Source organism: Ceratosolen solmsi, unplaced genomic scaffold, assembly GCF_000503995.2.
Source record: "Ceratosolen solmsi marchali unplaced genomic scaffold, CerSol_1.0 scaffold53, whole genome shotgun sequence".
In the NCBI taxonomy this organism is placed as follows: Eukaryota; Metazoa; Arthropoda; class Insecta; order Hymenoptera; family Agaonidae; genus Ceratosolen; species Ceratosolen solmsi.
Genome location: NW_011948441.1, coordinates 1006415 through 1025175, shown reverse-complemented (window position 1 = coordinate 1025175; position 18761 = coordinate 1006415). Strand labels below are relative to the sequence as shown.

Below are 18761 nucleotides of genomic sequence, written 5' to 3'. Positions count from 1 at the left end.
TTATCTCCAAGTGAGATTACAAGTGGTCAGGTCCTATACAATCCAGTCTTGATGAGATCAATTCAACTGTACACTAATTCACAATCGTAGAAAGAACTTCTTATTAAAACTCAGCTAGCTAAACGACTTGTCTCTCCGGTCCTCCTCCGTGAGAGTAGGTCGTGACTTGTCCTTCAACTGTGAGAAGTATTTGAAAGGAGTAAGTCGTGACTTACCTTATACTGTAAGAAGTATTTGGAAAGAGTAAGTGAAGGTACATTACGTAGTCCCTTCTTAAAATGGTTCACTGATCCCGCTCCACTTGGGATCCCTTCTTCCTTTATTAATTAACCAATCAGTGGTTGATCTTGGGTCGTACAATAGATTATGCACGCCTTCATTTCCACTTCCTTCCGGGCTCAGTTCCGAATTTGCTAATCGGGAAAGTGCCGGAAGGTGACGAGCCTTTTTCATTGGTCACCTCTTCTTGGTCGCCTCTCTCTTTCCTGGAATTTGGCTAGATGAAGAGTCCTCTCGGGCGTGGTCGTTTTTCCGATGCGATCGATTAGATGCGGCGCACTTGGAAACAATGCGAGCATTATCCCTGTTGCTTGTTGTCGCACGTGCAGAGTTTTGGGTTGCAGTGAATTTTCAGGAAATGTTTGTACTCGTTTGTTTACGTATATTCGACACTCAGTCAGAATCTACGTCTTCTTGGCAGTAAACACAGCAATTTTACCATACCGGGAAAATATGAGCACGCTTGAAAATAGGCAAGAGTAAATAAGCAAATTATTCACTGGAAATATTTCAGATGTTTTATTGTATTAAAAGAAGTCTCTCATTCTCAAACAATCTTTTATCTTTTAGTTTAAATTTTAGCTTAAATTTTTATTTTACCATTACATTTTATTTTGTGAAAAAATTATAACAATTTACAGAAAATTGTATATATATGTGATGAAAATTACATGCCACATTTAATTAAAGACACTTATATTAGAAGTTATAAAAGTCATTCATTTCCAGTTCCATATGCACCTCAAAACTTGACACTCACCATTGTTTCTAAAGAGAATTCTACGATCAATGTCTCATGGAGTCACCCTTTAAAATCCGGTGGCAGACTAGAAAAATTCACTATCAAAGCGAGTGTCGAAAGTTCCTTGCTGAAAGTTTATCCTTGGCATGACACCTTTATAGAAGTCAACGTAACAAACTATCAAATGCTCTACAATATGAATATCAATCTCTTTCCATCAACTGTTTTCGTAGTGAACGTGAGAGCCGTAACTGTCGGTGGACTTTTAGGATATACGCTTAGCGAAATGATTATTATGCCAATGTCTATCAAATTTAGTACGGAGGAGCTAAGCCCATATATTAATGACGATCTGACGGTAGTGATTAGAGTACCTGAAGTGATATACGACGTTAAGGATAGTATACTCGTAGCGGTGGTTGAAGGTCCAAAATATTGTGATGAAAAATCAAATAATAATGGAGAAGTAAAACTGATTTTAGATTTACAAAGTTCTTCGTATTATAAAACTATTTGGAAAGCAGCTATGATAAAGGCACGTTGTAATGAAATTCAGTAACAATTTAATTATATATAATACATTAATCAAATGTATAATAGCTAATGTTTTGCAATACAATTACAATACTAAATAATTCATTTAATATTTCATGCAGAATCCAGGATCATATGCAAATAAGGAATTAAAAATTGGAGATGGCAATTCATATAACAATTTAAAAAATTATGCCTTGTGTTCAAAAGAGTCATATATTATACATTTAGTACTTTGTCAACTTATTAAACATTTAAATGAACAGAATATTGTAACATACGAATGGAATACTCTAAAATCTATTAAAACAAATGTTATTCATATGGGAGAAATTCCTAAAAATTACGCTATGTGGTTAATTCCTTTGTTATTTATTATTTTAATTTCTATGCTATTAGCCATCGTCTTATATCGAAAGAAGTAAGTTATTTATATTTTGTTATTATGAGTATATGAAATATGAAATCCACTTATAAATACAATTAAAAATTTACAATTTTTAGTTTTTGGTTGTACTTTATAAATTTTTTTAAAAAGTAACTATATAATTCCTCCGATTAATATTTCCATACTACTTAATAAATATCTATAATACTTAAATAGACAAATACAATTGTGCAATCTATTTAATTTAAATATTATATCAAACATTTACACTTTATGCTATTTAAGACTTACCAGTCGTTTTACAAGAACTAAAGCGAAAGTCTCTCAACACGAACATATGCCGCTTACAAATCACAATAGTAACAATATAAGAAATAACTTGTTAGATAAATCGGAGAAAGGAATGCATGTTAAAGATATTAAAGAAATTCCGCATAATAATATCCTGAAAATAGATAATAAATGCGAATTTATAATGCCAGTAAAAATAATAAATTTTGAAAAATATTTCGAAAGTGCCTATCAATCTGGCGCATTAATAAAAGAATATTCAGTAAGTGAATATATATATATATATAATAAATATGTATAGATATTTTGATAATATATTTTTATACTTCTAATTTGTATAATTTCAAGTCAATTAAAAGCGGAGCAATTTTTTCGTGCACTTATGGATCTCAATCTGAAATGAAATCAAAAAATAGATATGCAAATTTGTTTCCATGTAAGTTCGTACCTATTCTTTATGAATCATCACTAAGTAATTGATTCTATAATTTAAAATTAATATTTATGTTTCGTGTATTTTTTCGAGTCAATTTCAATTTTAGATGATGAAACACGAGTTGTTTTAGAGAAAATACCTGACGATGAATATTCAGATTATATAAATGCCAGCTATATCATGGTTAGTATAATTGGTTAATAAAACTAAAGGTAAAATAATAATGATTTAATACTATATTTTTAAAAAGGGGTATGGAGGAAATGAAAAAGCTTACATAGCAACACAAGGACCAAAACCAAATACTGTAATTGATTTTTGGAGGATGATTTGTCAAGAAAAAGTGCAAATTATCTGTATGATGGCTAATATAATGGAAAATGGAAAAGTAAGTTTTTCTGAATGTGCAAATTATGTACATTGATATGTCCAAAATTATATGTAGATAAATTAAATTTAGATTAAATGCGAGCAATATTGGCCAACCACTGTTGGAAAACAAGTACTGTATGGAAAAATATTGATTCATTTTTCTAGCGAAGAAGTCCATTCAGATTATACTTATCGGACATTCCAAATTTCTTGTGAAAATGAAGAAACCCGTACGGTAAATAAAATATTTTATAATTGCTTTGATTAATTGTCACAATTAAATGCTTTCTTTATTCGATTTTACCAATCGTACAAGATATATTAAAAATAAAAATAATAAATTTTCTTACATTAGATATAAAATAAATTAATCCATATTATACCTATCGAAATCAGTGAAAACTGATAAGTAGCATTTATTCAATTATCGAATTATGTATTGAAAAATTATTTATTGAATTTAACATTTCATTTTTTTAAATTTTATTATAATACATCTGTAGCAATGAAATCTTATATATATATATATATATATATATATATATATGTAAATATTGAACAAAATTAAAGAATTAAAAAAAGTTCTTCTTTAATTAAATCTCCGATACATTTTTATATTAGTAATATTATAATTATTATATTATCTTATTAATAGATCGAACACTTGCATTATACTGCATGGCCCGATCATGGCGTCCCCTCAAATCCTAAATCTATCGTGGCATTTCTTAAAGAAATTCAAAAACATTCACCTGTGCCCAGAAAACTCAATGATCCACCAATCGTTGTTCATTGCAGTGCTGGAGTTGGTCGCACCGGAACCTTAATTGTTCTTGATATGTCAATTTACCGAGCATATTCTGAAAATGTAAGACATTTTATTTTGCTCCATTCGTTACAAAATTTAATTTACATTAATTTTTGAGTACTTTAATATACTAAAATATAATTACAAATAAAATTTTCTGAATAAAGTACCAGTGCGAACGTTGTTTATTGTAAAATAATTTATATTTATAGTTGTATAAGTTATATACATACACGTGCATATAATTTATAGGTTGTTGATATATATGCGAATGTATTGTCTGCCCGTAAGCAAAGATTGAATATGGTTGATAATGCAGAACAGTATTTACTTGTGCACTTGGTGCTCGTTGAGTATTTGTATTCAAAGAATTTGTGCCTCACATGTGATAAAACGTTACCCGAAGCAATTGCAATTGCAAAAAAAAATTCATCCGAACAGTACCAAAGGTTTAAAAATCTATTACTATTCGTAATTCACTGTTATTAAGCTGTTTATGTTTATTAATTGAAAAAAAATTAAAAAATCATTTCATTAAATTTGTTTTTTATTTAGAATTGTAGACACAAGTTGGTGGAATGAAATTTTGAGCTCTCCTCCATTGCCAGAAAAATCTATATTAAACAAAAACAGAGCAAAGCACAGATTTCCAGAATCAGCTGGTATTTAAGTTAACTAAAAAAATTTATATAAAAAAATATATCTACAGAAATATAAGTTTATCAATTAAATATATATAAATATTTATATTACTTTATGTATGTTATATATAAGTAGTGCTTTCATTGAATATTTAATAATATAATGAGATTTCAGAATTATATACATATATTTTTAAATATATTCAATAAATGATTTTGTAGGTGGCTTCAATAGATTATATTTGAAGAGATCTAGTACGACTGATGAGGATAGTGATTATATCGCAGCAACAAGTGTTAAAGGAATTTTCAAAAACTGTCATTATATTACGACACAACTGCCAATGCCATCAACATTTGCTGATTTCTGGAGAATGTTATCGGAACAAAATATTGAGCTTGTTATAGTATTACAACTACCTGACTTACATGATTCGGTAAAGTTAAAGATAATACTTTTCAAAAATTAATATTTTTTCACTGGTAATTTATAATGCAATAATATGGATGTTGGATTAAAATAAAATTTTAATGTAAATTTTAAAAAGCATATAACTTCATATACTTAAAATTTTTTGTTATATTTGTTTTTATTTATCAGTCGCATAATATTCAATTTTTTTTAGACATATTGCGAATTAGTACCAGAGAATCAGGGATTTGGAAATACTAAGTATATAAAAGTTATTCGACAGGAACATTTGACTGTAAATTCAAAATATTACCTCCAAGAAGAAGTTCTAATAATTGATAGTTCTGAGGTAAACAACATTATTAATGAGATCATAGCGTTAGTTGAATTTTTAATATGTGTTAATGAAAAAATATTTCTATCAATGTGATAATAGCAGCCGTCTAAAGAACAATTCGTTAAAATTATAAGTTATAAAAATTGGCCCGAATCTTCATTACCTTCGACTATTGAATTAGTTCATTTTTGGAAATTTTTGGAAGAACTAATAAAAACAGAAAAGTTTCCCATTGTAACAGTATGCCGGTAAATTTTATTGCAATAAATTTTTTTTATAAATTAATAATTCTTTACAGGTAATCAAAATTTCATGTTTTGTTTTTACTATGAAAATAATTATTTAAATTTGAAGATTTAAAAGTTATAAAGCTGTAAAAACAAACTATTTATTAACTCTAGATTGTGTACATAACTTGTATAGAATTTTTTATGGATAATTAATTTCTTGCGCATAAATATTAGGTATTATAATATTATTGCTGTATTTATGAAATTGTAATATTTTCAGTAATGGAGTTACAGTATGTGGAATTTGGTTAGCTCTGTCCTTCCTACTTAAAAGAATGTCAATTGATAATGAATGTGATGTGACACAAGCTGTAAGAGTAATCCAGAGATGTCGGATAGACTTTTTAAATAAACCAGTAAAATTTTAATATAACAAAAATTGTTCTTGTCTTTTACAAATTTTAATTAATGGTTTTTTATTTTAGGAATATCTTGAATATCTTTACGATGTAGCATTGGCATGGGCCTCTAACAATGAAAACAATAATTAATTTTAAGTAATATAAATAATTATTGCTAGAATAGTATTAGATTAATGATGTGAAATTTCTATAATATTTTTCATCATTTTATTATTTCATAAATAATATGAAAAATATTTTTCAAAAATAAAAATATAATACAATATAAATCATATTTAAGTCAATAGATAAAATCAATTTTAATCTGCATTTTCTAGATTATGAACAATTCTATTTCTTTATGTATAATTTTTATTGACGAAATATATAATTACTTTACGATTGTATATTGCTAATGAATTAAACATGTTATCTTTTTGTATACATTTTCATTTGAAATTATTTAATAATTATCATTAATCAGTTAAAGATTTTAAATATAAAACAATTATTTCCTTATTATGTTATTGTACGTTTATATTATGCGATTATGTGATTATGTCTATTATGCGACATTATACCACGTAATTATTAAATTCAATTTATTAGCTTTTATTTTAACAAAGACCTCGTGTACTTTCTTAGAAAAGACATAATTAAAATATTATATTATTCGTGTGTTTAAGTCACCCATTTAACACTGCATCTTTTGATGAATCAATTTTTTACAAAATTTTTTAAGCTACTTACTCTTAATTAAATGAGTGTAATATTGCGTAAAGGATGAAAACTTATTTGGAAAGCACATTTAGTGAATCGGTAATTATATAATCAGTTACCATACACAGAATTACCCAATGATATAGATCGTGTGCTACAAGATTCGTATCAACAATGGTTAAGGTGCCTTACAAAGCTAAATAATTTCTACGACCATTCAACTGTCCGCAAAATTCTGTACGAATTCATGTAATTGCCATAATTGCGTTATCTCATTGGTTTCTCACAATCTGATTTTTAATTTGTGAATGAAGCCTACTTTTACAGGATATACAGATCTTTCTTCAGAAATTAATGACGATGACGAGGCATTTAATTAGATGCCGCACTAGAATAGAATATCATAATGTTTCTTATTAATCTAATACGCCTGTATTGTTTGAAGATTTTATATTGTGAATAAAAGAATTATTATTCTGTGTAAATTGATAATATTATATATGTAATTCTAAGAATATTGTCTTACATTCTAAGATTTCTTCGACTATTAATGTATAACAATCACTTTTTCGTTATTACAAAAAATCCAGTATTCATTTAATTTTTAATTCTATTATATACCTGTATTGATTTTATTGACATTTTATATTGATTTATGCCATATCGTTATAAATTGATTCTCTATTTTTATAATTACTATTGTCTTCAATACGTTTACAACAGCGCTAACCCTTAGATTAAAAATATAATAAAAAAATCATTCGTAACCTATATTTTAACAATAAAAAAAGGATTGGGTATTAAAATATTGGAAAGATAATATATTAATTTTAAAAAATTAAAGTTTAAATATTATTTTATTTTTTAATAAAGTATAATGTATAAATATAAAGTATAATATGAAAAAAGTCGTTATTTACTCAATAGCAATGACAGATCGTTCGAACCAGTTTCACAGGAATAATTTGAAAATACCAGTTTTTCAAACGTTATATATATAAATAAGCAAATGGAGTCATTAGCTAACATTTGATATAGAAAATAAACATATAAAAAATAAATATCTTTCCTTAGTAACTCCAGATCTGTTTAATCGATCAGTTGATTTCTATTTAAATGAGATAATAAGCATGAAAAATCATTAATGCGCTATCATTAAAGCACCTATTTTAATATACTTAAATTTATTTTTTTTTAATTTATTGTTATTTACCAGTGTATCATTGATAAAATATCTTAATGTTTTATAATCAATTTAGTTCATCAAGAAGTAAAAGTATAATAGAAATCGGTTCCGCTAATATCGTCTTTAAAGAGAGCCACAAAGAACTTTATAAAGCTTTCTTATTAATTTATTAAAAAATTTAATTTTATAATAATATGGTTAAGTTTAAACAAATTACTTTAAACTAGCCAATTATCACATTAATTTCTGTATCTATGAATACGCATAAAAAGCAAATTTTTTATAAAAGATGCAATGAAAACAGATAATGATGAATCATATGCTGCAATTGGAATTACAATTAGAAATTAGAAATGATTTCTTATAATTTTCATTAAAAAATGCGTTTACTACGAGTATTTCATAAATTATCACGTTAATATCTCCTGACTGATTTTTAATAAGTATAATTTTAATAAAACTGCTATCAAGAAAACTGTCACTTTTCTTTTACGATATATATATATATATATATTTGTAATTTTTTAATACATATAAGAACTTTTCTTTATTATATAAATAAGGAAACTATAAAATTTTAATTATTTTAATTATCTATTCGATGTATGAGTACTTAAAACATAATACAATGTTTATATACAGAAATTCAAATTTATAAGGAAATTATAAAACGATTTGAAAACTTTTAAACGTACACAATACTATACGCTATACATTAATTAGCCAATTATTATGAATTTTTTTAATATTAATAATTACAATATTATTATTAGTCGTTATTATAATATTAAATAAATGAAGACAGTGTAACATATATTTTACATAAATCAAACAAAATCTTGGTTTTAAACAATATACATACGAGTATTAAAAATATCTTTAATGGCTAATTTACAAATACAAATTACTATCATTGGTACCGAGTTTTATATAAGTATAAGCTTCTTCGCAATAAGAAATAGATTTAAAATATTTTAAACTACTTTAAAATTATTATGTAGTTATCATGATCTATAATTGATCAGTTATTACAAAAATAATAATTTATTAATAGAATATTTACTTCTTATATTTAGATTCTTTTAATAAAAAGTACCTAGTTTTTATTTTGAATTAAATTTTGAATTAAAAATTACTTTACACAATTCGCAGAATAATCTTGACAAATAACAAAAGATTAAAGAATTAAACCGAAAATTGAATATTATTCAAACACTATTAGATAAATAAATGAACATAATCAATATATATATAACCAAATAAATTCACGAACGGTTCAATAATGCGTAATCCAATTTTTTCATCATAACTGCGTGTTGCACCGATAAAAGTTATTTATCAATACTTTTCATATTTCACAATAATTTGGAGTTCTACTAATCCTTTACTTCCTGTGCTCTTGTCAACCTCGTTTATTAATCGAAATGTAATTGACTTGTAGTTTGGTATGATACAGTATTAATTAAGATCTCATTGTTACCGTCACAGCATACTGTTCATTATAACTGCCTTTTATCCTGGTCTATTTATCTGTTTATTTTATTTCAATAAAAGAAGCGAATTGGATTAAGATTAAAACCTTTAACAATTATAATAGAGCGCTTTTTATTTACCTTTTCATTGTGGATGGACATGATTTAAAACTCTCGAGTCCTATTTTATTCATTACCATTAGAGTTTAGAATCGTATTATCAGAATAAAAATGAAAAATCATTAATACTCGATGTTTAAGAATCAAACAGAAAAAAATTTTCAGATTTATTCAGATTAATTTTTTTATATATTTTTTTGGATATTTTAAAATAGACTGTCGGAAAGAATTTTACTATTCAGTCTCAACCACGGTTCTAATATGTCAAAGGTATATTATGATTAATTAAATATGTAATTAATTAACTGACAATAGTATTCGTATATTGAATAATACCCTAAACTATAAAATTAATCACATTATATAAAGCACAGTTTTTCAAATCAGAAATCATAAAAGTGGACATAAGATTTCATCGTTATTAATATGTAAATGTAAATTGAATAAGTATAATAATTTATGTTTAATTTCTATAAGTATTAGTTATTAAATATAAATTTTCAAAACGTAATAGAAAGACATAATTTTAGTTTAAAAATAATATGTTAAAAGTAATAATTTCGATTATTTTCCGTAATATCATTCATTTACTCGAATTATAAGAATTATAAATTATATAAAATTAATGAGTGAATCAAATTAAGGTAAAGGGAAGGAATAGAGTAACTAAAAATAAATTCAATCATAAATATGTAACAAGAATGATAATCAGTATATTTGCATAGAATTATAAAATTTATAAAAAATAGTTATAGAAATCTTTTACTTCATTAAAATAATTATTCACGTGATTTAAGAGCAAGTTAATTGATTAGGAAGTTATAATTAATATAATAGATCTAAAATGTATTAGTTTATATCTATTTAATATCTGGTTTTATATAGAAACAAATGATAGCGAAGTTATTGTTTGAATGAAAACTATTATATAACAATCTTTTTATAATATTTAACCTTTTTTATATAACAAGAATTTCGAATATTTGTATTAACTATTTTATATATTGTAATACAAGTATGATTTTTATGAATTTTTATTTAAATTATTAAAATATAATTAATAAAATATACCATAAATTAAATGCAAAAATGTGAACACAATAACACTGTAAGAGATAATACTTGAATTTTACTATTTATTTTCATAATTATAAAAATTTAACCACAGAAAATATATTCAATTTATCTACAGTTCAATGATTAAATAGAATTATTTTCATTAATTTATTACTGATATTACATTTAAAGACTATTATCTACAAAAGGCTCATTCTATATTTGAATAAATTATTTTACTACAATAATACTTTGATTTTATTATATGTTGAAATTATGACTTTATGTATCATAAATCAAACGATGTAAAACTTAAAGAACTTTCGTAAATAAAAAAAATATATGTATATTGAATATTGATTCTTGAACATACCATATTGTTAAATTCATATAATACATTAACTTAATTCTATTTTAATTAATTTTATAATCATGAGGTATTTGTTTGATAAAAAATAATATGTTTTTTTTTAATTATATTTTTTTATTGACTAAAAAAATATATTTTAAATAAATATCTAATATTGTTTTGCATATATCAATCTTTAAAATAGAAAGGAGATTGTTTTCTAAATACTTGAATCCGTTAGTATTATTTAAGGACCAAATCAGAAGCAATTTTTTGATCTTTGAATATAAAATGAAAAACATAAATCGGAATGACATGTAGAATAATTGTGTTTATATCCTCGGCACTTTCTAATCATCGATTCTCCGTGTTGATTGATTTAACTGCTGATCAGGATTCGCACAACTCAAATACTCACGTGAAAGAGGTTAAATTGTCGGTTCTATACACTCGAGTAAAAGTGGGTCGAGTCCAGCTTCAGACAGCTTCAACCTTAACAGTGGGGGGTACTTGTGCAAGTTATTGTTTTTTCCTTTGCCTCTCTCGCAGCATGTTTATTCCTTTGTTTATTAATTTTTTCCTTTGCTCTTCACGAGATACGTATCGCAATTAGAGAAACATTGTTTTACAGGCCGTCAAGAGAGTTGTTGCATTTACCGGAAGTCGTAAATGTGATAATAAGAATGCGTTATAATTGCGCACGCTTAAGTGCATTTTGTATCATCCTTATTTTGGCTTCACTTTTAAATTGTACAGAAGAAAATAAAAATGGTGGGCCACGTATGCGCACAAAAAATCTTGATGTTTTTCGTCGTAAATTTTATTACGCGACAGTTCGAAACTTTTATCTATATGCGTGTTTGTAAAAGAAGCCAGTGAACCCGGAAGTATCAAATACGAGATAAAAAGTTACATGATTGGTTCATAAGTTAAGGACGAAAAAGCGGACAGAGTGCGAACCCTTCATACGCAGGTTTTATTGCTTCGTAAAATCATTTTTTTAATATTTCCTTTCAATTTACACCAATATATTTGATCCCTGATATTAATAAACGAAAAAAACTTAAATTTATTCTTCTATTTATTCTAAAATCAATCTCTTAATTAGCATATTAGTGATAAATATCCATATTTATAAAATAATCACATGGATATATATTAACGTATTTAAATAATTTACATAAAATAGATAACATAGTATTCAGTTAGTTTCACGTCTGTATATTAATTTTATAGAATAAATCGTACGATTACTTTTCATTTGAGTATTGAGAATATTAGATTATTAATATAAATAATTATATTCATTGTATTGTCAATTATGGAATATATCAAATATATATATATATATATATATATATATATATATATACATATATATTTGATAGAAACATTATAAAAATGACTAAATAAATGGGATGCTGTTATGCTTATTAAAAGAAATAAAATAAATGTTTAAATTATGTAAATTATTAAACAATTTTTATACAACTCTTTTTATACTATCCCAATGAATAAAGAACAATGCACTAATAATTGTCTATACTTCACTATATGCTTTTATACTAAACTTGTAATATCAATGCAAGAATAAGGAATAGCCGAATTTTTACATGTTACAATTTTAAATATCGATCAAAGCGAAGAGATCTCATTCGGTAAGATACCAGCCTTCCTTACTCTCTCGTGTTCAACTATTAAGAAGAATAGTCGTTGAAAAATCTACTCGAAGAGAGCGTAAGTTGTATACCCACGTAAGCGTCATTCGTGGCAATAAAATCGTGGTCTCGCTGATTACATGCGGATAAGACACTGGTGAGCATCGGCGTTGGAAACAGAGGACGGAGAAACAGGAGTAGCACCAAGGAACTTTCGTTTTTCGATTGTTCGTTGAAATCTGTACGTTGATAATGCTTGACATGTACTTCTGGCTACCACGAGAAAAATTATTCAAACAAATTTACTGTATGATTTTCGCGCGTGATCTGTAGTTTAGGACAAGCGTGTTAACTATTAAGAGTAGATTCATAATAAAAAAAGAAAGGGGTTTTACTTTTTAATAAAAATTTGTTTAAATTTTGTGAATTCTTGAATTAAAAAGTTCATCTTTAATGAGAATTCAAATTAGGAATTGAAATTTGTAAAGTGACGTAAATAATAAAGTAATAAATAATAAGTAAGTAGTAAAATAATTGACGTATTTACTTAAATTCAATACTCATATCTAAATATTCGGTAATTTCTATTAAATTTTATTATACATAAGAAATCTGATTGTTTTCTTAAATTTTTAAATACTATTCTTATTTAAATTTCAACTTTAATATATATTTGTTGAAAGTCGAATTATTTTACGATCGTTTTAAAAAGTATTTGTTTTATGTAGACGATATTTTTTAAATTTGTAAATACAAGAATGACAACTGGAAAATCGTATTGATAGTCTAAATCTAATCTATATTTGATACGTTAATTTTATTTTGAACTAAAGTTATGTTATTATATAATAGTGAGTGGTTTAAGTTTCAATTATTTCTTAAACGATATTGAGAATTAAGGAATTTAAATATTAAACAATTTAAATAATTTTATAAATAAGTAAAAATAATATAAAATTATGAAAAGCAATTGTTAATAAAATTCTGAGTTAACAATAGAGATACAAAATCAAAATTGGTAGAAAACAAAATTGCGAGCGAGAGCTACTATAAGATAAAAATAAGAAATCAGCGCTGTACAGTAGGAAAGGCTTACGTAAACTGCTCCATCAAGCTTCTCAAGGAGCCACATTTGGTAAGCAAACGTGAAAGAAATATTAAAAGCTCCTATAAAATGATTGGAGTAACAATAATTCATTGTATGCACTGATGTAGTGAAGCTGTGTGCATAATTATAGCCGAGTGAAGTGTCGAATTGTAGGCGAAAATTTGCTTCTTTATATAAAGGACAGTGATTAGTTTAATATCATTCATTGGTGCTCAATCATGGGCGATTTTTTTATTAATAAAAAGTACAATTGTCAAACACAAATTGTGAATTTTGTTATAAATTGATGTACAATCTTATCAGTACTTAAATTATAAAATTGTATAAATATTAAACTTCTTATATAATACATGTATTGATTGATAATACCAAATTATTACAAATTATTAAGGAATATGTGTATCGATTATATAATTTCCATCATAATACGATATACAATATTCGGGATTCATGCATCTTTATATAAAATGCGACTGATAATATCTCGGTTAATATGACCGGAATCATTCGAAAATTAATACAAGAATTATTATGATATAAAATATTACTAGAGAGAGAAAAAGGGAGAGAAACAAGTATAATTGAACGATTTATAAATCAAAATGAATCATAAAGATAAAGATCCGCTTCTTTACACTGGATCTTACGATTACTTCTTATTCGCTTACTTTTTTAATAAAGAAATTAAATTTGATAGAATGAAAACAGATAGATTACGCTTATAATTCATAGTTGATAGGAATCACACTACTATAATTTATGTAGATTTATTATACCCACTTGATGCATTTGAATTTGTTAATATCACTATTATCTTGATATAAATAAAGTCTCTTTTTAAAATATGATGAATTACTTAAATATTTCTGTATATATATAAATATTAATATTCTTATATGTATTATAATGATAGAAAAAAATGTAGAAAATTTAATTTATATATCTACATTTAAATATTTCCATTTTTATATTTATTTTAGTATCTGAAATATCAAATATGTGTAAACAAAAATAATTACTTCGATTCAAATATATTATCATCTAAAATATATCATTGTTGAATATGAACTGTGTCAAATAAAATTCATATAAATCCGGAAAAAGTAGCGATAAAGAAGGTATTGATTGGAAAAATAGCAGTAGTAGTGAAAGTAGATGTCATTCGTATCGTGATTTACTAGGTGTTGATTCGTGGCCTGGAGCGTGAAACGACTCATAGATAAAATTATTGCAGTTACAGGAGACAAGTGAAATAGTGAAAACGTGCCTCTGCATGTCACAGGGACATATTTTCGATATATGGAAGTGTGGCTATATGTAAATATTTTTTCATTGAAAATCGTAATTTAAAATTCCAGTATAGGTATTTATAAATATTTCTCAGAGTGGCGTTGTTATAAATAATATCACATTTATTAAAGGAATCGGGAATAATATTATTCTTTTACTGTATACAAAATGTTGATTTCCATGTGGGCAGAATATTAAAGAGAATTCAATTGTTCCAAATTATTTTATTGTATTGGGAATTTAAATTACTTATAAAGTATGAATTATATAGTCTTCGGAGGAAGTTATTATTTTATTGATACTTTAATAGTCATCGCACATACTATATTGATTTAATAATTTCTTAAACAAATGTAAATGTTACATTGCATATATATAATTAAAATCTATTTTTATTAATTGAGAATATTTTAATGTTAATTCGATTTTTTTAATAATTATCGTTTAATAATATTTATAATTATGATTATGTTTATAATTTTTTTCTTTATTGAATTGAGTAATGAATTATACAAGACAATACCTGAATTTTTTAGATTATTAAATTTATATTTCAAACTTTAATTATTAATAATGAGACAATAAATAAATTATTACTATATTGAATTATTCAAGAGCATTTATCTAAGCACATGAAATATTGTAAAATTAACAAAAAATCTATGTTATTGTTCTAAGACAGAGCCTTCGGCACAAATCAGAATTTATATTCCTCTTTTATTATTGATTAATCGTTAGAGCCGAGAAAGCCGCCGAATGAGCCTGCTGTACTTACAATACTTTCTTCGATCGAAAAGAAAAAGATGATTCGTAAAGAGTGATGTATGAACACGTAACTCCTCTTTTTCGCTGAGAAAATCCATTTATTCTTATACCAATGCGATGTTATGCGCAATCTTGTGAAAAATGGCGTCACCGCGATGTACGGAGAGTGAAGGCTTACCATCACAAATGCATACTGAAATCAGTTACAATCGAACCATATTGCATGGGATTGGTCTACAGCAACCAAATAAATTACAACTTCGTACTAAAGTAGAGATATGCGTTACTTGAATGTTGCTTTATCTGTGTTATGATAAAATACAAGTTTAAATTAAAACGATATTTATGTTTAACTACCAATAAAATATTTCACTATGAACTTTATTATATAATTATTGCAGATGACTAACTTGAATTATATGCGAATTTATTATAAGCTCAGAATTAAATATTAAAATGAATAGATTATTTATAATGAATAAAGTATACGTCGTTATATCAGATCATATACTATATTATATATATTGATAAAGACAAGATTGTTCAAGCAATTATTTATTCATTTTGCGGTACTGTTGCGGTACTATAATAAATGAATAGTTCTTTTACTACATAACAAGAATTATAATATCCTATTAATAAGTCAATTATTTTCCTTTCCGATACCTAAACTTATTTTTAGATAAGTATTTATTGAAGTCCAGTCATCAACATTAAAAACTATAATATATTTTTTAAGACGGTTATTATTGAATTTGATGATTTTGCAAGTTATAGAAAGTTTACCTTTTCATTTCCGTTAATTGTTTACTATATAATTGAAATGTAACATATAAAAATAAATGTAAATCAATTACATACTAGTTTCTACAAAAAATTGGTCTCTGATATTTAAATCACATTAATAAAATATAAAGCTCTAATCATCCAAAACATGTTTAAATGTTCGATCGTTTATTTGAATGTATTAAAACTATCTGCGAATCAAATAATATTTTTAGCAAATCTTTAATTGTTATTAGCATCGAAACATCGAAACTTAATGCTATCTGCAATTTATCAGCGCTCATTATACACTTTATAAAGATACTTGCTGATTAGACATCTTTTTTATATTAAACATATTAATTAAGAATCATATAATGAATTAGCTACAGAAATTTTGAACAATATGGATGCAAAATATTTCTTAAATCAAGCTTTGATCATTTTTCACTAAGTGTAACAATATAGATATTGCAAAATAAAAAAATTTGTTGTACACTTTAATAATTACTAATACTATTTAAAAAACTAAATTAAAATGTTATATAGTTATGAACAGAAATAAATATTACCGTAAAAATAATCTTTATTTAAATATATCATAAAATTTATATAAATAAATAAATATGTATGTATCAATAAAAGCATTTTTATTAGGTATCGATAATTAATTACAATCTATAATACAGAATAAAAAATTTAATTATTACATTTTGATATTATTTTCTGATACTATTATAAAATTATATAAGAATAATTATAACAATGTTCTTCTATTCGATGAGTTCCAAGAAATATAACAATAGTATAATTTGTTTAAAAAGATGTTTTATATAAACATTTTAAAAAACAAAATTAAAATTTTAAAGTGTTAAGCATATAATTTTAACAAAACTTATTACATGTTAAAGTTTTTTATGAAATATTATACATTGACATATGCTGCTTTTTAAAGTTTATTGATAATTGCTTAAGAAATATATGTATCAAATATATGTTTTTTTAAACAGATTTTACGATATTATCCATTTTAAGCCATAAAATAAATATTAATTTTTTTCATTTAATTATTTTTCAGTAATATCCAGTAGAATGAAGGAACAATTTGACGTGAAATACATTTAAAATATTTCATCGAACTCTATACATTAACATAAATAATATAAATAAAGTAATTTGTTATTATAAATTTAAGACTGCATTATATATAAATTATACTCTTAGTATTATATTGATATATAAATTTACAAATTTATTTGAAACGCTTTTAAAGTATTTAATGTTTTTCATGAGTTCTATAAATTTTAATTAATCAATTCTATATAATTACATAATGATCACTTATCTTGAAACAAGTGAAATATCTTAAAATTATTAGAGATAAATATCTGATTTTAAATTCCTTGTAAAATGCGATATTTTCTCTACTTTAATCAGCTATCTGATTTAAGATTTTAATTTGATAAAAAAATTAATTAATTATATTATATTTATTATAGTAAGCAATGAACTTTCTGCTCATAATATTATATATATTTCATTTTACAAAGTATGCGTATAATAATATAATCGAAAAAGTTTGAAGTACAATTCATCAAGTTACAGATACAAGTTTTAGATACAAGTTAATTTAATTGAATAATTGTAATAATGAAAAGAATATAATAAGGAAGGTAAATAAAAATAATTACCCTATTGATGTTTTTATAGATTCCGTTTAAAATAGTATTTTTTATTGATTTTTATATAAATAAATAATTTTTTATCATATATATACGCAGTAATTTTATATATTTATAAGTATTTTATAAATAGTTATTTTTAAAGAATTTTGAAAATCTATTAAAGCTATTGATTTAATTGTAATGCAAAATTATCGATGCTACAAAATCTAATTCAGAATACCTTTAAGGTAAAAACTTATAATTTTAAATGGATGAAAAGCTTAACTGTCATGTAATAACTGATATTGAAAATTATATATTTGATAATTAAATTTAATATTTCTATAATACTACTTTTTATGAAAGTGATTGAATCATTTTAATTATTCAATAAATGTTTTTAGATTCCTTACTTCTACTTTCATTCGATTTATTTAATCAATTTTTAAGAAAAATAGAAAACCAATAAAAAAATATTGAATATACAGATTTTATAATGGACATTTTTAATACTGCATGACTGATCAATAAATATCAATATAAGCAAGGCATAAAAAGAATCCATTAAGATCTATCAATTTAGACCTCGAATCTGAAAAATATATTCTGCACTTTGCTGATTTCTATCTCAGTATTATGTATGAAAATAGCCGATGCAGCAATGCACATATAGCAATAATTTCTTATATAACTTATTAAAGAAGACATGATCCCGTTTCTCAACGGTTTTCATCAAT

The 18761-nt window shown here is 24.6% G+C and overlaps 1 protein-coding gene across 1 annotated transcript in view; it reads left to right on the top strand.

The window, feature by feature from the left end:
* Positions 1 to 6021, top strand: part of LOC105365738 (receptor-type tyrosine-protein phosphatase T) — a 15374-nt gene extending 9353 nt beyond the window's left edge. Inside the window, exons 16-30 of the mRNA XM_011503972.1 lie at positions 1009 to 1560; positions 1685 to 1976; positions 2229 to 2496; positions 2583 to 2670; positions 2777 to 2853; positions 2921 to 3058; positions 3131 to 3277; positions 3698 to 3910; positions 4103 to 4299; positions 4406 to 4512; positions 4714 to 4928; positions 5118 to 5252; positions 5340 to 5488; positions 5751 to 5886; positions 5956 to 6021. Coding sequence (XP_011502274.1) covers positions 1009 to 1560; positions 1685 to 1976; positions 2229 to 2496; positions 2583 to 2670; positions 2777 to 2853; positions 2921 to 3058; positions 3131 to 3277; positions 3698 to 3910; positions 4103 to 4299; positions 4406 to 4512; positions 4714 to 4928; positions 5118 to 5252; positions 5340 to 5488; positions 5751 to 5886; positions 5956 to 6021 — 2780 coding nt within the window. The remainder of the gene's footprint in view (positions 1 to 1008; positions 1561 to 1684; positions 1977 to 2228; positions 2497 to 2582; positions 2671 to 2776; positions 2854 to 2920; positions 3059 to 3130; positions 3278 to 3697; positions 3911 to 4102; positions 4300 to 4405; positions 4513 to 4713; positions 4929 to 5117; positions 5253 to 5339; positions 5489 to 5750; positions 5887 to 5955) is intronic.
* The last annotated feature ends 12740 nt before the right edge of the window (positions 6022 to 18761 follow it).